This window comes from Barbus barbus, assembly GCF_936440315.1.
Source record: "Barbus barbus genome assembly, chromosome: 27".
Lineage (NCBI taxonomy): Eukaryota > Metazoa > Chordata > Actinopteri > Cypriniformes > Cyprinidae > Barbus > Barbus barbus.
This window is the reverse complement of record NC_136755.1, coordinates 20,337,094-20,359,264: the sequence shown is the minus strand read 5'-3', so window position 1 is coordinate 20,359,264 and position 22,171 is coordinate 20,337,094. Positions and strand designations below refer to the sequence as shown.

At 36.5% G+C, this 22,171-nt stretch overlaps 1 protein-coding gene across 3 annotated transcripts; it reads left to right on the top strand.

The window, feature by feature from the left end:
• Positions 1-1,734: 1,734 nt before the first annotated feature.
• pals2b (protein associated with LIN7 2, MAGUK p55 family member b) lies at positions 1,735-22,154 on the top strand. 3 transcript variants are annotated; one of them, XM_079380766.1, is made up of 13 exons: positions 1,735-1,851; positions 5,658-5,734; positions 12,411-12,529; positions 12,820-12,972; positions 13,677-13,829; positions 13,965-14,192; positions 15,036-15,167; positions 15,254-15,350; positions 15,577-15,645; positions 18,738-18,899; positions 19,031-19,233; positions 20,405-20,533; positions 21,083-22,154. In XM_079380766.1, exons 2-13 carry the CDS (start codon positions 5,683-5,685, stop codon positions 21,257-21,259), a joined length of 1,674 nt encoding a protein of 557 aa, XP_079236892.1. In that variant the 5' UTR covers positions 1,735-1,851; positions 5,658-5,682; the 3' UTR covers positions 21,260-22,154. The 3 variants fall into 3 exon arrangements, with proteins under 3 accessions (XP_079236892.1, XP_079236893.1, XP_079236891.1); XM_079380767.1 differs by lacking the exon at positions 5,658-5,734; XM_079380765.1 differs by lacking the exons at positions 1,735-1,851; positions 5,658-5,734 and adding an exon at positions 9,518-9,961.
• The last annotated feature ends 17 nt before the right edge of the window (positions 22,155-22,171 follow it).

The window sequence follows — 22,171 nt, the reverse complement described above, 5'->3', positions numbered from 1 at the left end:
CTCCAACACACCTGTCTGTAATTATCAAGAGCTCCTGAAGATTGTAGTGAGCTGGGTCTTGATCAGGGTTGGAGCTGAACCTTGCAAGACATTAAATCTCCAGGAACACTACGTCTACCATGTCGCCATCTCCAAATGACCATACTGTCCAACATCAGCCATGTTGCTGTTTTATGAATACTGGATATTCTGACAGTTGATGTACTAATTTTTGCATACTACAGGGCATATTCAGATATCTCAATCATCTTCCTTAAACTCAATACTCAATATTAAGCATGCCGGGGGTTTCAGGCTTGTCCATTAAAATCAAGTACTGAATTGTTTAAACTCCCACAATGCACTGTTAAAACATTAGGAGTAACCTATAGCTCACTATTTTGCTTCAGAAATGCTATTTTTTCTTCACTCTCTCAAGCAGACAAAAATAGAGAATGAGCGCAGATTTTACGGTGGTGCTTTGGTTTTTACAGTGACGATGCACAAACAAATGGAATACTATTGTTACTTGCTGCATACTATGCAAAATACATTGCATATTGCTTATGATTTTTAAAATTAGTAATTGAAACAGTGCACAGCAAATATTTAAACAGCAGAATGCTGTTGTTTAATAACCTAATTTTGTTGCATGCTTAATTGTGATTGATGTTCTGCTATCTTTAGCTGCATATTGCATAAAAGGTCAAAATTGCCATATATGCATAATATATACTACACAAATAGTAGAACTAGTATGTTGCTCTATTCTGGGCATGTGACATACTGAAGTGAATGTCACTTCACTTCAGTATGTCACTTCACATAGCTATAGTAGGCCTATTTGTCATTGTCCCTTGTCTAGTATTGACAATGTTATGTTATAAATATCTATTAGCAATATAGGTGATTTTAAGGTCAATTTGTTATGGAATATGGATTGCTACAGACTTTGGACTGCAAGCGACACATTGCTGGTTAGAATAAAACATTGATCTAACTGTTCGTATAGGCCTATATGATTTGCTAATACTGATCCAAAAAGGAGGAACAGTACATTAGAGGTTTGTTATCCCTGTACTACTGATGCGTTTACTGATTCCAGAAGTGTTCATATCTTCACTAATCTTAGTGATTTCACCTGCACCAGAAATCATCCTCACCAACACGAGGCATTCAATAACATACTAGACTAGACCAAACAGCAAAAAAGCCATTTTGTATAAAGTGCGACCTCTTGTGTGTGTTCGAGCATCCAGTATCTGCCTTTTGTTCATTTTTTTTTAGAGCTGTGCCTTTTACAATCTTGCTAATAATACGCAGTTTACATGATTCTGTCAAACTAGCTACATATTATAATATAAACGGTAGAGATATAAAGAGAGCTTTATAGTCAGGCCTTACAATTTGCCTGTTAAATACAATGCAAATTGTATGGCAATACAATCGCCCTGATTCTTATAGTTTATCCTGTAAAGTCTGTTTTAGTCTTTGGATAATATGAATAATTATAATATAAAAGTCATTCTAACGTGCTTATACACAAAAGTAAAAAAACGCTAAACTTCATTCATTCTTATTCACTATATAAAACACCCACACATTGCCCAGCCTTCTCTCACATCTTTTTTTTTTTTTTTTACAGTCAAAGGCATTAGTCAATACAACCACTAGCATAATCTGCCACAAGAGGGCGAGGCGTAAACTCAGAGCGCGTTCTGATTGGTCCATTCACACAGACGTCCCGTAAAAGGCGGGGCTTGGCGTTTGATTGGCATTGTGTGTGTCCGAATAGTTAGCCACGGGACCCACGAATACTGAAAGCTTTGAATATCTGACCGGGACGACTGGCGAGGACTCGGAACAACATAGGTGAGTGCATAGATCATATGATTTGCAAAGTGCGAATCGGAGCAAGCTATTTTTCATTTAAAAGTAACATTATGTGTGCGGGGGAAAGCCACTTTTGGGTAGAAATGACTTTGCCTTCGGAAGTCCAGCCCCCTGCTGTCCATTTTTAGCTTGCGTGAATTGTGCATGTTGTGTTTGGAAAGTACCAGGGTCGGTCACTGATGGGGAACAGTGACTTTAGTGTCTGTCCTCATCTGTCCAGTTATGGTTCAGGTGAAACAGGTTATCTGCTTTGCGCTTTGAATAAATAACAAAAATGGCCGCGTGTGTGAAAACGTGCAAGAAATATAGTTTGTTAATACATATTATAGATGATCTTTTGCCAGAATATACTTTGTGTGCCTCGTTCTGCCGATATTGATCTGTGTTTGCTCATCGGCTGCTATCATTTATTGACTGAACGTCCCGCGCTGCAGTTTTGATGGAGCGGAGCTCGAAACAAATGTCCCGTGGGAATGAAAACATGGTAGGCTACTATGTCATGCAACTTCATCTTAATCGAACACAGCTGCGATTGTCTCCTTTTCTTTTGTTTTCTGTAGAAAGAGGACATGTTGGGTGTCCTTGCGCATTTAAGCTTCTGTTGGCCTCAGTTGTGTTTGTTTTAAAGGCTGTCAACTGAAAACCGTTCTACTGTGAAAAAATGGCTAACTATTTCTGTCTGATAACTCGTTTAATTCATAATTGCGCAAGGTCCTACTCCCTCTCGAACCCTGAACATATCTGCCTTAGTAAAAACTTCCTGAGAAGTAACCGGGGAATCCCTCTACGTCATTACACAGAGGACTTGGGGTGTCAAATGGGCGTGGCTTCAATTACCTGTCGATGTCAGGAAACTTTAAAGCAATTATTTTCACCCCTCCACATTTTTTTATTCATTATTTCCACCCTTAACATACAATGTCTTAGACGAATTCATACATTTTACCTAATGAAATGGGTTACTTCTTAACAGTTAATTTAACTTATTTTGTCTTGTCAATTAATTGTGTTTATTGCTCATAGTAGAATTTAGTCTTTTTTGGCATTTTATTTTTGCTACATAAATTATTTCAAAGCCTCAGTGTTGATCAATGTTGCACAATTAATGTCATTTGAAGGCTATGTTCTAAATGTATAATTTTATAAATTAACTCCTACAAATAAAAATAAGTACCTTTTTTACAGGTTTTATCTAAAAATGAAAAATCACAGACATACTCTGTCAAAAGTATTTGAAAAGTAAGATTTTTAATGTTTTTAAAGAATTCTATTCTGAAAGTTCATAAGAACAGCATGTATCTGAAATAAAAAGCTTTTGTAACATTATACACTAAAAGCTTGGAGTCAGTATAATTGTTTTTAGGGGGGACAGAAATAATAGAAATTAATACTTTTCTTTAGCAAGGATGCTTTAAATGAATTAAAAGTGATGATAAAGACATTTATAATGTTACAAAAGATTTCCATTTCAGATAAATGCTGTTCTTCTGAACTTTCTATTCATCAAAGAAACCTGAAAAAATATACAATAATAAAAATAAATTATTTTGAGCAGCAAATCAGAATATTAGAAGGATTTCTGAAGGATCATACGACTGGAGTAATGATACTAAAAATTCAGCTTTGCAATCACAGGAATAAATTACATTGAAATATATTTAAATATAAAATATTTCAAAATGTTACTGTTTTTCATGTACTTTGGATCAAATAAATGCAGGCTTGATAAGCAGAAGAGACTTCTTTAAAAAAACATTTAAAAAATCTTCTAAAACTTTTGACTGGTAGTGTAGTATCAAATCTGCCAGCAAGTGCAATCAAAACATCTGACATTTGCTTCATTATTAACATTTTCATAACTCTTCAACACATCTCTAGTGAGTTTTTGTCTCCCTCACAATTCTTTACTTGGTATGCTGTTCAGTTATACATTATATTTTTTTTACTTAAACTTTGCCCTCAACCCGATAGAAAAATTTTCTAAAAACATGAAGCATAAATAACACAAATTAAAATGATAGATATTGTTCCTTTTTAATAGAATGATCTTATACTTAACATGATGAGAATTGTTGTTGTTGCTTTTCATTATTTGCTTTGCTGTAACACTTGGCACAATCAGCGTAATCCTCTTATTTGCAGGGCACTTCATCATGCAAACTGACCTACATTTTCATGCGAGGGGGGTTTGCAGGGGGATGTGCCGTACCCTTTGTTGAGAGATGAGTGTGTGTGCGCGCGCTCCATCAAGTTCACTAATTATTAAGCATTTCTTGAGATGTCAGCTGCAGTAGCACAGGCTGTGGGAAGGACAGGCTGTTGGCAAATATAGGTTACCAGCCACTCTTTTATGAGACTAGAGAGACTAGAGAGACATTTGTAATAGAATGTCATTGAATGCATATCTTTGTTATTTTAGAAAACTCTGAAATGATCAAATCTTTTGTTACGCGTTTTATGATTGTCTGTTTTTTTTAATGCTCAGAATATTTCCAGGATATGTTATTTCTTTAAAAGCTTGCATAACTTTGGCCTTTTTATAGTAAAATGTTCATGTAAAGGAAGTTTCAGTAATGGCACAGAGATTTACTGAAGCTTGCAGAATTACACAGTCCCTCGAGAATCCATCTTTTTTCAACATGTATGTTGGGCACCTATTTTTATCTGTCATGTAATATGCATAGCACACTCGCCAGCTTTTTAATTTGAAATTAAAATGCCTATGAATGCTCTTTGTCTTCTGACTTGTCTGGACGTCCCATTTGTCCAACTCATCTTTCCTGTAAAGAGACTGTTAAAGTTCACCCAAAAATTTAAATTAGCAGAAAATGTACTCATCCTGAGTCTATGCAAGATGTAGATGAGCTTATTTCTTCATCTGAACAGATTTGGAGATATTTTAGCATGACGACTTGTTCACCAATGGATCCTTAGCAGCGAATGGGTGCCGTCAGAATGTGAGTCCAAACAGCTGATAAAGACATAATAATAATCCACAAGTAATCAACAAGACTCCAGTCCATCAATTAACATCTTGTGAAGGGAAGATTTATCATTAAAAGCATTTTAACCTCAAATAGTCACTTCTGGCCAAAATATAGGTGTATAATCCATAATAAGACCATCCTCTGTTGTCCTCTCTCATCAAAATCTACTGTTTTGGACTGTTTTTACTTGTAAATGGTGCTCAATCTATGCATATTCCTCTCCTGATTCAGACAACAAACTTATATGCCTACATCTTGGAGTACATTTTGAGCAAATTTTCATTTTTGGTTGAACTATTCCTTTTAAGAAATATATTTCATGGTTGTTTACACCTGTCATATTACTCTAGTCAACATTTGAAGTGGATCAAAACCTTTCATTAAAGTTGTCCTAAAACCAAAATGCATTCTTGTTTTAGGACAACTTTGATGAACTTTTTTGATCCACTTCAAATGTTGACTGTAATTCAAGAATGCATAAGTTATGTGTGCCATATTCAAGCAATATAAATGTCACATCATTGTCAGATGGCAAATAAAATGCTAATAAATCATCATGTATTGCTTTCATAAAGAATTATATTTTTACGTTGGTGACATGAAGAGATGACATGGTGTGGATTTTGCTTAACACAACAAACCAGCCAACTGCCTCCTGACCTCAAATGACAGTTCACACAATGACCCGCTGTGTCAGGATCAGGGCTGTGACAGTCTCCATCCTGGCCCAAGAGGAGAACTGTGTGTAAGTGTGTGCGTTTGCTCGAGCAGTGTTAAATGGTCCTTCTCTCTCTATAGATTCGGCACTTGGCTGGAGCAGTGGATGAGAAGTTTGTTACAGATCTGGGAGGGAGTGGGAACGGCATCCGCCACAAGTGAGTTGTGTGTAATTGTGATCAAAGGAGCATGTGTGTGTTCATCGATCCAGTGTTACTTGAAAGGATATGAACTGTATTAGTGAGTGTGACATTGTCTTCACAGCTGGAATCTCATTGATCGGCAGCCATGATCACAGGTAGAGATGGTGAAGTGAGCAGGAGAGAGATTGAGTGCACTTATCTGGCCTGCAACTTTCCATGTTTGCAAGCGAGTTGTTAAACTGCTGTAAAATAGCATGTTATTAGTAAATCAGGTCACCTATATAAATAGTTAGGTATCTGAGAGATGTAAGCACACATAAAATGATAGAGATTAATAAGATTTAATGTAATGTAAAACAGTTTCATTTCTCAGCATATTCAAGTTTCTTTTTTTTAATTATTGAATATTGTGCATAATAATTGATAGTATTTTCATTAGAAGTTGCCGACATGAAAATGACTGACATTTAAAAGGGTCAAATTGTAATATCAGTGGTTTTATTTTAGTATCGAGATACTGCTATAGTTTTTATTAATTGTATTTTTTTATTATCATTTTTGTTTTAGTTTAGTATTTCAGTTTCATTGCCAACTACTTGAAACAAAATGCATATTTATTTATTTTTTAATTATGTATTTTAATTTCAAGTAACACAAATTGATTTTTTTTATGGTTTTAGGTTTAATTTTATTTAACTATAATAATCATAAATATCACTGCTTATTTGGGAAGGTTTACAATGTATTGTAACTCCATTATTTGTTGGTCAGATAAGTCCTCATAGTCTCTCTCCACACATAAGCTTACTAAAATATAATTAATATTAATGCTATGTTAATGTTAACTAAACATACTTACAGTTGTTGGGAAATCCTTTGGGTTTCATTTTGTTGGTTCCTTTTAATTAAGTCTATGGGACATTTTAGAAAAAAAATGCTGCTAAAGGTACATTCTGCTATATTAGTAATTCAGAATTGCAAAGGCTCTATATGATTAGCTTGGAGTTAGCCTGCAAGCTAATACCTTACAAAGATAATGGGTTTTTTTCTGCGACTGCAGATTGAAAGCCGATGATGATTTGCATGTTCATGGGCTGTCAGAGGTAATTTGTTAACTCAGTGTCTCCTGATTTACTTCTTTGGAATCATTTTCTAATATTTATATTTGGAAATGAGTCATAAATTAAACAAAATCGCTATTTGTTTAGCTGGCTAATGCTAAAGGTTAATATGGCAGCTAAATTCAGCTTCTAAACGCACTGCACTTTCCTCCTAAATGCATCATTTAAAGCACATGTGCTGTAAACATATGGACCTTTACTGGAAGTATCTCGCCCCTCAGGCATTATTCATCACCTCTTTTTTCTCGCCTCTTCGATGAGTCATTTACACACCTGATGCTCAGACGTGCCTTTTCAGCCTTGCTCCAACAAGCACATAATGGATTCTCTAATCCACCACCACGGTTGTATTGAGATTAAAATCCGACTCAGATTTACTGAAGGCATGCTGTTAGCGGGGGAGGAAGAAAGGGAGATGTGGGGGAGGGGCGCTGGATTAGGGACAGATCGTATCCTCTTACGGCACAGCTGTGCAAGAGAGTGACTATCATTGCTGGAGGCCTCTACAAACTGACCTCAGATCAGACTAGGCAGGCTACTGTATCCGTATTAAACAGAGAAACGTTTTTTTTTAGACCAGCCATTTGGATGAGGTATGACTTCTGAATGTCTTTTTCCAAATTGGCAGTTTGGCCATGCTATGCTATATATGTTGAATATAGTTATATATACATTCTAACATCATCAAACACGATCAAACAATATTTTTCATACATTATTGTAATTTTACTATAAACATTGCCCCCCCCCCCCCCACATAAAAATGTTGCTTTATTATTATTGTTATTAATGTTTTGCTAATTTGTTTTTGTTATTATTTCTTACTTTTCAATTATAATTGTTTGAAAAACATTTTACGTTTTATTAATTTTAGTTTTTCATAATTTAAGGACTGAATGTCCAGATTTATTTCACCCAAAAATAAAAAAAATTCTCATTATTTACTCACCCTCATGTCATTCCAAACCTGGAAGACCTTTTGCTCATCATCGGAACACAAGTTAAGATATTTTTGATGAAATCCGAGACCCTCCATAGACAGAAATATAACTACTACGTTCAAGGCCCAGAAAGGTAGTAAGGACATCGTTAAAATAGTCCATGTGACATCAGTGGTTTAACCATAACTTTATGAAGCTATGAGAATAGTTTTTGTGCACAAAGAAAACAAAAACAAACTTATTCAACAATTTCTTCTCTTACTATTACAAAATGTATTGTCAAAGCTTACATATATATATATATATATATATATATATATATATATATATATATATATATATATATATATATATATATATATATATATATATATATATATATATATATATATATATATATATATATATATATATATATATATATATATATATATATAAATTTCTTTATCAGAAATGTAGAAATATGTACATTGCCATTCAAAAGTTTGGGGTAAGTAAGGTTTATTTATGTATTTTTTAAAGAAATTCATATTTGTTCATGTTTGTTATAAATAAATATTATTTATTCATCCATTATAATTTAGTTATTTTAGCAAGGTATGTTGCTGTTTTTTTTCTGTAATATTTAAACAAATAAATGAAGCGTAGGTGTGCATAAGAGATTTATTTCAAAAACAGTATCAAATTTGAAAGACACCAAACTTTTACAGTAGTGCATTTTTATACATTTCAGATATAGTCGCTAAATATTTAAATATTTAAAGTTTTATAGTGCCAGTGGTTATGTTCAAAGAAACCAAGTTGACTCGTTCCTAAAATATGCATGATATATGTCCAAAATTAGGTGGTTATTGCTTAAATAATCAGATTGTTGGAATTCTTGGTTCACTATGATGGTCATGAAATGAGACTAAGTGAACTGAAAATTATGTGGCATTGCTTTCAGAGTAAAACTATGTGAGCTGCTGTTAATACATCCAGCAAGCTGATGCATTTGACCCCCAGCTAGCATTATAAGCATTAGAACACCGCAGCCTACCAGCTAATTCAGTCCAGGCATTAAACATTATACAATCGATACATGCATTCAAAGCTTTTGACTGTTGGCAGAATAACTGTGGCCTGCTCAAAACATGACAGTAAAGGGAAAGGGGAAGTGGTGTGTGGCCAAGTATGGTGACCCATACTCGGAATTTGTGCTCTGCATTTAACCCATCCAAGTGTACACGCAGTGGGCAGCCAATGCTGCGGCGCCCGGGGAGCAGTTGGGGGTTCGGTGCCTTGCTCAAGGGGCTCACCTCAGTCGTGGTATTGAGAGTGGAGAGAGTGTTGACTCCCCCCACCTACAATCCCTGCCGGACCTGAGACTCGAACCCACGACCTTTGGGTTACAAGTCCGACTCTCTATCCATTAGGCCACGACTGCCCCTATAATATGAACATCCTTCATATACAGATCATATGGTCTTGTGTTGAAGAATTTTTCACTGTGAAAGCCCAGACACGACTGCATGGACTTGCAGTATTATGAGCAGGACTGGGACAAAGAGAGTGAGACTTGCAGAAAAATCAGCGGGAGACATGTTGAATGAGGGTGGGTGAATCTCAGGTTGGCCCCTCAGTCCCCTGGTTTGAGAGCTTATATAAGGACACTTATGTAAGATCCAGTGGGGGGCTTAACTGGGCGATGGGCTGTCTCTGATGTGAGGGGGTGGAGTCTGAAGCAGCAGGAGGGCATTGTGTGATTAGATGTTTAGAGGGAGGGCTGTATGTGTGTTTTCAAGTGAAGCGCTAGTAAGAGGATCTCTGTATGTGTGTCTCCACATCTATGTTTGGCCAGCATCTGGAATACTCTCTCTCCTTTCTTTGTCTAGATGTCTCTCGTCCTCTTTTTATGTCTTTCTTTTTTCACTCTTCTACCTCCTACCACGTTTTTATAGAGTTAGAGTAGAGAGTTGTTTCTGTCTAGGTTTTTATTCTATCGGTTTCTTTGCTTTCATTAGCAAGTCAGCATTTTTCTTACGGTTCAGTAGAGCAGAGGTCAGATTTGACAGCAGGAATGATTCTCACTGTGGGCGAAACGTTCTCAAACGGAGCAGGTTCTGACTCGGATGCCGGGGGCATTGGAGAAACTGGGGAGGGGGTGTCTGAACTTGTTGAAAGCGCAGACACTTCTGGAGGTTAGAGATTTTTTTTGTTTTTCATATCCACTGTAATTATATGTTCAAATATGAATGGCATTTCATGGCTCTTAGAGGAGGGGTGTGAAATACTTTAACCAAACAAAAAAAAAGAGGATGAGTAGGTTGCCAGGTTGTGCCAAAGTGTGCAGACCAGAGTAGGGAACATCGCTTGTAATAATGGTTTGACAGACGTGTTGCATATTTGTTCCATTTATGTTTTAATATATTGTATTAATGGAAATCCATGCAGAGTTTAAGCGTGAGAGAGGATCTCTTGCAGAACTTGAGAAAAATGTTATGCATAAATTACACACATGATTCAATCAACACAAGAACATTCATTTGTTGTCTAATAGTGATCAGATATTTTTTAGGTGGTGGAACACTTTAACAATTAAAAATCACAGACAAACAAACACTCAATCCAAGGGAAACTACTGCTACCTAAAATTAGTTACCTGCACATTTAATGTTCCAGTATTTGATGGACCAATGTTTTTTCCCCCCTTTTTACTGAATAACTAAATTGCTAGTTAATTAACGTAAATCAGTAATTTTTTTAATATTATTAATTATAGTCAGTTATTTTTTCATATGTTTTTTTTATCAGCCAGTCCTTCATGGGCTACAGTCTGAGAATCTTACTTCTTAGAAATATGAATTTTTAATCTGTTATATATTCATATATACAATGGAGATATATTCCTCGTATGTGCAAACATACCTGGCAATAAAGCTGATTCTGATTCTTATTCTGATATATATAACTGAAATCAAATTTAAAAGTTTTAGCTGCATTTTTTTCATCACCAAGAATATATTTTGAGAACTTATATTTTGAGGCCAGTCACATTGCCTGTTACTTGGAAAGTTCTTCTTGTGACATTTAGCGCTGACTGTTTGCATGGAATTTACAGTAAATAATTTGTGTAATTAAATCTTTGGGATTGTAATACCAGTACATGCCAAAACTGTAATTTAACTGTCAAACAGAACAGTTAGGCATATGTCTCTAATTAGGTTTTTTTTAAATAAACCAAATGAAAACACAGCTCACAGAATGTGACCGATATGAGAGGACGTTTTGATTAAAAGGTGTGTGCGCACACATACTGTATGTTAACATCAATTACATGCTCTCATTTTTGAATGTGTGTGTAACTTCATTTGTGTTTTATTTGCTCAATTGTTTATTACTCTGTCAGTTCATCCATTATGTACTCTGTTCAGCCAAATAAGGGAGGCTCCAGGGTGCATCTCTCTGTGACATATTTGCAATAGAAAATAAACAGTGGCACAATGTCAGAGCTTGCTGATGGTTGTTTATGGACTGCAACACAGTCTGACCTGAATTAAGTGAGTGGAACTGAACCACTGAACTGATGTTAAATATTGATCTGTTGGTCTCACCTACTGTTTCCTGTGATTATGGAGAGTAAGTTTGTAAGCACACAATCACGCTCTGTTCTGCTCTACTGTCACAGATGGATTACACTACTGTAGGCTATGACCTGTGTGGTCACGTGACTCACTGAGCAATTGGCCTCGCAAAATGGTTGTATGTGTGGAGGGAGATTTGTCAATGACAAAGAGTGGTATTGTCATCAATTTAATATATATATTACATTTAATATATAATACATAATATTTTTCAAAAACATTCATTTAATTAAAAAATTTAATAAATGTACTATTAAATTAAATGTATGTTTATCATGTTATAATCCATGTAATTAAAAATATACACTAGTGGTCAAAAGATTGGAATAATTATTAATTTTTAATGTTTTTGAAAGAAGTCTCTTATACAGTGATTCAAAATTACCTACTGTATCACAGATTCCACAAAAATATTAAGGAGAAATTAATATAACACTAATATATTGATATTAGTGTTTTTTTTGTTGTTGTTTTTTAAGTCGTGTGACTCTGAAAATTGAAAATGAAATAAATTAAATGATATATTAAAACAGACAATAGTTATTTTAAATTGTAATTATATTTCAAAATACTACTGTTTTCACTGTATCAAAATCTTAACAATCCCAATCTTTTGACCTGTAGTGTATATATTTTTTATTTTTCTTTATGACTTTTATATCTTTGCTGATTATAATAATATATGATGTTAGTCCATATACTTGGCATCTCTTTCTATTTACACACATACAACTGAATACTATGTGTTTCACACACTCTACTGGTTTGCACTCAGGAAATGAGTGGATCAAATGAACACAGAAGACAAAAGAATATCTGAACGCGTACGATAAGCAGATGATAGTACCGTGGAGGGGTGTTATATTTCAGCCATCTGTTATTGTGATGTGAAGTTTGTTTAATCCTGCAGGTGAATCTTTTGCCCTGTCCTCTGACCCTGGTGTGTAATACTCGGCATGTTGCAGGTGTGTGTCATGTCATAACCACTCTCTCTGTATGCGTGCAGCTATGCAGCAGGTGTTGGATAACCTGGGCGAGTTGCCCTCCACCACCGGGGCTAAAGACATTGACCTCATCTTCCTCAAAGGCATCATGGAGAGTCCTATCGTCCGCTCGCTGGCCAAGGTATAGCGCACCCAGCTGCCTGGACCTTACTCTAGCTGATTTGCATTGCTGATGAGGTTAATCTAAAAACAAATGTAATTTGTGACCGATTAAGCCTGAATGATGTGAATAATTTATTGGATATTAAACTTGTGTTTGAACAGCATACTCTTATTATCGACACAATCACAAAGTCATGGAGACTTGTTCAATGAAACGGTGTCATGCCGATTTGTGTAAAATTGACAGAGGAGCAGCTAGACACGGTCAGAAATATCAATTCATGGATTGATTGAGATGTTTGTAATCAGGCTCATGAGCGTTTGGAGGATGTGAAGTTGGAAGCAGTGCAGGAGAATAACGTGGATCTTGTGACTGAGATTTTGGGTGACATCAGCGGACTGAGCGTACGCGATGACAGCGCAGCAGAGCTCTCCAAAATCCTGCAGGAGCCCCATTTTCAGGTGCAGTATTTTCTTGTACCTTCCTGTGTCAACTCGTCTCATCTCATACCTTTTCTTCTCATCTCATTTAATCTCATATGTTCCCTACTTGTCTCGTCTCATGTCATTTTATACAAACTTCTCATTTCATCTCGTACCTTCTCATCTCATCTCATTTAATTTCACACCTTCTCTTCTTGTCTCATCTCATACCCTCTTTTCTCATCTTGCTCTTTCTCTTCTTGTCTCATTTCATCGTGTACCTTTTGCTCCCCTTTCGTTCTCAACTAATCTCTTACTTTCTCTTCTCATCTAGTACTTTCTCCTCTCGTCTCATCTCATACCTTCTCTTCTTGTCTCACCTTGTATCTTCTTTTGTCTCATCTTTTCTCATACCATCTCATCTTGTACCTTCTTGTCTCATCTCTCATCTAATCTTGTACCTTCTCATCTCTTCTCTTGCATTCTCTTCTTGTCTTAACATGTACCGTCTCATTTAATCTCATCTCATTTTATATCTTATGTTCATCTATTTTAATGTTGTTGTCTCATCTCATAACTTCTCTTCTCGGCTCATTTCTTAGCACCTTCTATTCTGATCTTGTGTCATATCATCTTGATCCCTCACTTTTTGTCTCATCTCTACCTTCTCATCTTGTACCTTCTATTTTTTTCTCAGTATATTTTCTGCAGTATTTTGTTCTCATTTTCTCTCTTTATTTCAGTCTCTTCTGGAAGCCCATGACATGGTGGCCTCTAAGTGCTATGAAGCCCCGCCCCCTCCTGAAGTGACCAATGATGCGGCGGTAAACAACGCTCTTATGCAGGCTGATGCAGTCAGGATGATTGGCATCCGCAAGAAAGCAGGAGAACCTCTGGTGTGTGTTTGCAAATATATACATTTATATCTGACCACATGTTTTGATCTCTCAACCAGTCATAATTGAAGTCAATATCCAGTTCACACACGTACCTGTATGCGTGTCATTTACTCATGCTGTGGTTTCACCTAGGGTGTGACCTTCCGAATGGACAGGGGTGACCTGGTAATCGCTCGCATACTCCACGGAGGGCTGATTGACAGACAGGGGCTGCTGCATGTGGGTGACATCATAAAGGAGGTGAATGGGAAGGACGTTGGCAATAATCCCACTGAACTCCAGGAGATGCTCAAAGAATGTAGTGGAGGAATAACACTGAAAATACTGCCCAGCTACAGAGATGCTGCAGCGCCACCACAGGTACATATACACTACTACTCAGACGTTTAGACACTAAATATGCATAATCATATTCATATTCATTCATGTAGTTCAAATCCAGCAGTATTTGTGCATTACGAAACATACGTTCAACATCCATCCTTGGGGTTGCATTTGGCCATTTTTGAAATCCCATGATTCTTTGTAGTAAAAAAGATCCCTGAGAGCCCTATTAATAACACTCCACATGCTATCTGGGGCAAGACACGCACACATGCACAATTCAATCTTATTACATGGCTCCTGGTATTTTCTCTATGTCTCACATCTCCCTCTGTGTACATAACGTATTTATGGCTTCTCAAGAAGCTTTTAGAAAGGGATTCTGCTAATGACATAAATCATTTTGTTATTGTGATTCAATTTCTCAAAGTCAGTGACACTAGGGCTCAAAATAAGGCTTCTTATTTAAATACATTTATGTAAATATTATATCATCCCCTCCTCCTCAATCTGTGGTGAACCTGGAGATCTGCCATGGACAAATATTTAGTCCCTACACTTGTCAGATCATGACGTTTGATCTAATACAAAGTTATGTGTGTAAAGTTTACGTTAGGTTTTCTTTATCTTTTCTTTCAAGTAATGTTAAAAAAGTGTACATATGAGTACATATGAATGACACCACAGTGCTTGAATGTGAATGAAATTGTAACTCTGTATACCCGCTGGAATGTGAACAGCCCGAGTTCAAACTTTCCTGAGACAAATAGTGACATTTTGTCAGTCATTTGCTGATTGATAAATAATTGGAGATGTATTATTGGCTGTAATCATTATGCTGAGTGCTTTTTTGGATCCCACCTGTTTTATTTCTCTCAGGTTTATGTGCAGCCACATTTTGACTACAATCCAGCCAATGACAATCTAATTCCATGCAGAGAGGCGGGGCTTACTTTCAAAAGGGGAGATATCCTGCAGATTGTCAACCGAGAAGACCCAAACTGGTGGCAGGTGTGAATACTGTGGTTTTTCTTAACTGTTCTCACTCATGTGTATTGGTCGATTACTGTATGTCACTGACCATATTGTTTTGACAGGCATGCCATTTAACGGAAGGAGGTACTGGGCTGATTCCCAGTCAGTTTCTGGAGGAAAAGAGGAAAGCATTTGTTCCTAGAGACCTGGATGGAGCAGGTGATATTCTGAAACTTCTAAAGCTGTTTCAAGGACATACTGTATTAATGTATTATGCTTTCACAGTATTAACAAGTGAAAACTATGGTACACTTTTGTATGAGATACAATTTTGTCCATTTATTATAGTGCCACAAGCCTACAGAAAAAACTAATGTACAAATACAGTATTACATTACGTAATATATCTCTTTCACTCGTCTTCTCCTTTTCTTTCTTTTTTTAGGAATCCTATGTGGAACAATAACTGGTAAAAAGAAGAAAAAAATGATGTACCTCACTGCCAAAAATGCAGGTTAGCAGATATACCAAATACTTGGTTTGTTGTATTTTTTTAATTTTTTTTTTTTTTTTACAAAATTGTAATCAGAAAAAGACTTAATTAAAATAAATACAAAACATTTTTTAAATAATTGATTAATAATGGTTCTTATTATTTACATTTACATTTAGTCATTTAGCAGATGCTTTTATTCAAAGCGACTTACAAATGTGGACAATAGAAGCAAACAAATCCAACAATAGAGCAACAACATGCAAGTGCTATGACAAGTCTCGGATAGCCTAACACAGTTCATGTAGCAAGGTTTTTTTTTGTTTTGTTTTTTTTTGTTTTTTAAAGAAATAAGTAGATAGAATACAAAAAAGAAAGCTAGTGTTAGTTTTTCAAGAAAAGCTAGCAGTTAGAGAATAAATATGCAATTGATAGAGGGTCAAGTGTGTGTGGGTTTTTATTTTTGTTTTTTTTTAATAAAAATAAGACCGATAGATCAAATAGAATTAAAATAGAGAGTGTTAGAGGGTCAAATAAAGATGGAAGAGATGTGTTTTCTTGAAAATGGCTAAGGATTCAGCTGCTCGGATAGAGTTGGGCAGGGCATTCCACAAGGTGGGAACAGTTAATGAAAAAGTCTGTGAAAGTGATTTTGTGCCTCTTTGGGATGGCACAATAATGCGTCGTTCACTTGCAGAACACAAGCTTCAAGAGGTCACATAGGTCTGAAGTACTGAATTTAGGTAAAGCGGTACAGCGCCAGAGGTGGTTTTGTAGGCAAACATTAATGCCTTGAATTTTATGCGAGCAGCTATTGGTAGCCAGTGCAAATTGATGAACAGAAGTGTGACGTGCGTTCTTTTCGGCTCATTTGTGATGGCCATGTATTGGGCCACACATATCTTCTATAGACTATCTTTGCACGGATTCATAAAAACAAGCACATAGTTACATTGGTTTAGCATGTTATCTTTATTTGTCATTTTTACTGAGTCAGTGCACGGGCTTGGTTATTTGGCTTAAGGCTAAAATGTTAAAACCAGTTAACATTCTTTTGACTTGAAAGGTGACTAAAATTTAATAAATAACTTCTGATTAAGATACAGAGTAGCAATAGGATTTAGATAAAAAAAATATACCTGCTGTGTCATGTGTACCCAAGCCAGACTCCTAACAAAGGGGTTCAAACAGGAAGTTGAACTGTTTTATTGGATTCTGGAGGAAGTTGGAATGTACCAACTATGCTTAGTTGGAAGGAACATTGGAAAATGTGATGTCTTGATTAAGGTGATTTTATTGCCTAGCACAATGCTATTTACATTAACTAAAGTTATCCATGGCTCTAACTTTAGTCGAATGTATTATGTTAATTCCTGGATATTTGTGGTTCATGTCTGTGTGTATTTGTAATTTTTGTTACTCCCCTTTTTCTTCTTAAATGGTGCTGGTCACCTTCTTTAAATTCAGTGTATGTCTTGTTCTGGGGAGGTGGGTGATACTTCTTGTTCTGGGAAAGTTGTGCTGTAGTTAGTCCTCTGTGAGTTTGAGAGGCTAGAGCAATGTAAGGTGACTCTTTCTACTCCAACTGTATCCATGTGGAAGGGACGGTATTTTGCTGAACATTTGATTTTCACCATATTTTTTTGTCATCAAAAGGATGTCTGAAGTCACTTTTCCCTTGTGTAAGCAAGAGTCATTAAAGACCATCACCATTTCACTCTGACCCCTGGTTGTGGCTATGGACATTTTTTTTTTTTATTGATGTGATTTTGCTAATGAATATGGCAGATCCATCACATCATTAAAGATTAATCTTGCAGCGGCATTTTGGATTAATTGTAGAGGTTTGATGGAATTGGCTGGAAGACCTGCCAAGAGAGCATTGCAATAGTCAAGTCTGGACAGAACAAGAGCCTGAACAAGGAGTTGTGTTGCATGTTCTGAGAGAAAGGGCCTGATCTTGCTAATATTGTATAAAGCAAATCTGCAGGACCGGGCAGTTTTAGCAATGTGGTCTGAGAAATTCAGCTTATCATCAATCACAACTCCAAGGTCTCTGGCTGTTTTTGAAGGAGTTATGGTTGATGAGCCTAACTGGAAGGTGAAATTGTAATGAAGTGATGGGTTTGCTGAAACTACAAGCAGTTCTGTCTTAGCTAGGTTGAGTTTAAGGTGACGGTCCTTCATCCAGCAAGAAATGTCTGTTAGACATGCTGAGATTCGAGCGGCTATCGTCGGTTCATCAGGATGGAATGAGAGGTAGAGTTGAGTGTCATCAGCATACGAAAAGCCATGTTTCTGAATGACAGAGCTTAGTGATGCCATGTAGACAGAAAAGAGAAGTGGTCCAAGAACTGAGCCCTAAGGCACCTCAGTAGCTAGATGTTGCTATATATATATATATATATATATATATATATATATATATATATATATATATATATATATATTACACAGTATCTCACAGAAGCTTTCCTGTAGCTCAAATAGTAGATAAATATTTACAAAAATGTGAGGGGTGTACTCACTTCTGTGAGATACTGTGTGTGTGTATATATAAATAACCGGTTAAATTAAAGACTTGATAAAAAAACAAAAAAACAATAATAATAATAATTATTCCCAACTTTTTGACCAGTTATATACAGTGGGCACGGAAAGTATTCAGACCCCCTTAAATTTTTCACTCTTTGTTATATTGCAGCCATTTGCTAAAATCATTTGTTAATTTTTTCCCTCATTAATGTACACACAGCACCCCATATTGACAGAAAAACACAGAATTGTTGACATTTTTGCAGATTTATTAAAAAAGAAAAACTGAAATATCACATGGTCCTAAGTTTTCAGACTGTTTCATGGTGAAACATCAAAACTTCACCACAGACACGCCCTTCAACGAAAGCTCAAGATCTTTGCAATTTAACATCACATAGAGCTTTAGATTACACCGACCAAATTTGGTGTTGATCTGATTACATTTCTAGGAGTTAATATACAACAACTGAAATAAAAAATAACACCTGAAATTTGTTGAACTGACACACATATGCATCTTTATCCTAATATTGATAAATCCATTGTGTCTCCTCTCCTGCATGGTCATCCTGCAGAGTTCGATCGGCATGAGCTTCAGATCTATGAGGAAGTAGCACGTATGCCACCGTTTCAGAGGAAAACCCTCATCCTGATTGGAGCGCAAGGAGTGGGGCGTCGTAGCCTGAAAAACAGACTAGTTGTGCTACATCCCACTCGCTTTGGTACCACTGTACCACGTAAGTACCTGATGAATACTCTTACCTTGAAAATATAATAAAACAATAAAATAAAACACAAAAAAGCGAAGCAATGCTTTGTTCTTTCCCATAGGTTTACCCATTTATTTTCTTCTGTCTCAATATTTCAGACACGTCTCGGCGGCCTCGCAACGACGAGCAAGATGGTCAGTCATACAGATTTGTAACACGTCTAGAGATGGAGATGGATATCAAGGCAGGCCGGTACCTGGAACATGGAGAGTACGATGGTAACCTCTATGGTACTAAAATTGACTCCATCCATGAGGTGGTGAACACCGGCCGCACATGTATCCTGGACGTCAATCCCCAGGTGAGTGTCTCTGAGAGGACCACAGATATTATATTATGTAATTTAGGCTAATTCGAATGACAGATTATATGCACTACCATTCAAAATTTGAGGTTAGGAAGTGAACGTGACATGTGGCCAAGAATGGTTACCCATACTCGGAATTTGTGCTCTGCAATTAACCCATCCCATTAACCCATAAGTGCACACACACCGTGAACACACACCCGGTGCAGTGGGCAGCCATTTATACTGTGGCAGTTGGGGATTCGGTGCCTTGCTCAAGGGCACCTCAGTTGTGGTATTGAAGGTGTAGAGAGCGCTGTACATTCACTCCCCCCGCCTACAATTCCTGCCAGACCTGAGACTCGAACTCCCAGCCTTTAGGTTACGAGTCAGACTCTCTAACCATTAGGCCACGACTTCCCCCAAGGAAGAAATGAATACTTGTATTCAGCAAGGATGCATTAAATTGATCAATTGACAGTACAGTAAAGACATTTATAATGTTACAAAAAAATTATATTTCAAATAATTGCTGCTCTTTTTTTAACCTTCTATTCACCAACGAATTCTGAAAAAAAAGGTATTTTTGATCAAATAAATGCAACTTTGGTGAAAATAAGAGACTTTAGACTTATTCTAACATATAATTCTATTTAATCTAATTATTATATATTAAATATTTAAAATAAATAGTTAAAAGGTGAATATATTTTTCAGGAATTGAGCGCTTTTTATTAAAAGCACTATAATCTTTCTATAATCATAACATTTATTCTATTAGGAACAGTACTTTCCACTTTCTCTATTTCTACTCAAATGTTTCTCACTCACGAGACGTAGACAGTATTTTGTTGGCCTACAGAATGGTGGTCCCTCGGTGGAGGTCACATGAAAACAAACACAACCTTTAGACAAACAGACCACAAACTTTTTCCAGTGAGCTTCACCTTATGTTGCGCACCAGACAACCACCATATAAAGACGCAGGTACTCAGTGTGGGAAGTAGAGAACTCTCATTTCAACTGTTTAGGAAGGCTTATGTTTGTGCACCTTTAATACATGCATGAGATATCAGATACTTAACATCATAAACCATATAATATGTTATCAAACTCCTTGATATGGCTGTTTTATCTTTGCATTCTAAATGTTATCTGTTTTCACTTTTACATCATCTGTCTTCAGGCTCTGAAGGTGTTAAAAACCGCAGAGTTCATGCCATATGTCGTGTTCATCGCAGCGCCAGAGTTCGACACACTGAAGGCTATGCACAAAGCTGTGGTTGATGCTGGACTCACCACCAAACAGCTCACAGTGAGTCTTGTTCAACTTTCCCAAGGCTGGTGTCCTGAAAATATGACCTACCCACACTATATTTGCACCGTTTTAAGTTTATTGGTTAGTCCAGCATTGGAAAATATGCTACACATGATGGTATCACATCCTGCAAGCATTTCCTGCTTGGTGAGATGTGCTACCAGTACCTGCCTACTTAAGCATTTATGTCGGTTGTTAACATCAAAATGCAGACAGTGACAGGTGAATACTTCTGCATTATTTGTGCATTAGTCCCGTCCACTGCTGAAGCAACAGTCTGACAGAGAGCTCCATTTGGTCTTAAACTCTTAATTAATTCCCTCAATCTGTCTGTAAAATGAACTTTTATAAATGTAATCATTATTCCACAAAAAGCAGAGGGGGGAATTAAATATTTGTAAAAAGTGACAATATATATTCAGTCTGTCAGTTATAGTGGTTGTTTTACACAGTGACTTAATAATTATGTTTCAATGAATGTCTGGTTCATCTGACAACACAAGTTCTCTCTTGATTCAAGTAATAGTTCTGTTGTCTCTATCACAGGATGTGGACCTGAAGAAGACCGTGGATGAAAGCGCTCGCATCCTGCGGGCTTACAGACACTACTTTGACCTCATCATTGTCAATGACAACCTAGACGGTGCGTTTGAGAAATTACAGTCGGCTGTGGACCAACTCTGTACTGAACCACAGTGGGTTCCAGTGAGCTGGGTATACTAAGGGCATCTTTAGAAGATCACCATACAAGAGTGTTTGAGTGTGAGTGTGTGTGTGTGTGTGTGTGTGTGTATGATTGGTATGCGAGGTGATTGATGCGGGGCAGTGAAGTCACACGTTTGGATTGACCAACCAAATGTGTTCTTTACTTGATCTGCCACGAAAGCACCGTTAGCCCTCACTATTGTGCACACAATGCAAGGTTTTCTACTCAAACTGAAAGGGAAAAGTACTTATTTATTTTAGTATTTGTATGTTTTTAAAGAATATCTTTCTATTTGTTACATCTTTGGAGTTGGAAGAAAAGAAAACGAGGAAAACTGAAACTGGTCTTGGCAAATGAGGCCATTTTTAATTTATTATTGTAGTTATCTTTACATGTGTTTCTCCTTTTAAATTTTTCAGTACCTGAACCTACTGTGATGTTTTGATTTATACTCAAATGAAGGACTAACCTGACAGAGTGTAGCAGGCCAAGGGCTCCTGTAGAACACTCTAGATCCTAAAAACATGAACCATAAAACTGTTTACATAGACCCTGATCTCCCAACTGTTTTTATATGCTTCTCTTCATATCCAAACGAGTTGCATTAAATCTCTTTTATGCAAAAGTCCATATCGATGTGTTAAGTTGGTTTTATTTATAGTGTGTTTTGTAAGATTTCATTCACCGTTTTTGTCTGTTGTACAACGTTGGGCTGCACGTTGTGTCTGTGTCTTATCTTCAGTACGTTAAAGAAATGAACAAATAGTCCTGTTGATCTTTTTCTTGTTTCTTCTTTCTTTAATGCCTTTCAAATTCTGACCCATAATGTCATGCCCTCTCTGCCAAATGTATTTTTGTCTCTATGTCAACAAGACCGTTACAACAAGGCAATAAAAAGACTGACCATTGTCATTCTTTGTTCCTCTTTT

Coding starts and splice junctions, on each gene's coding strand:
- pals2b (XM_079380765.1), top strand. CDS start 9,841: ATGATTCTCACTGTGGGCGAAACGTTCTCAAACGGAGCAGGTTCTGAC. Junction 15,646..18,737: donor CCTCACTGCCAAAAATGCAG/GTTAGCAGATAT, acceptor GTCATCCTGCAG/AGTTCGATCGGCATGAGCTT. Junction 19,234..20,404: donor TCCTGGACGTCAATCCCCAG/GTGAGTGTCTCT, acceptor ATCTGTCTTCAG/GCTCTGAAGGTGTTAAAAAC.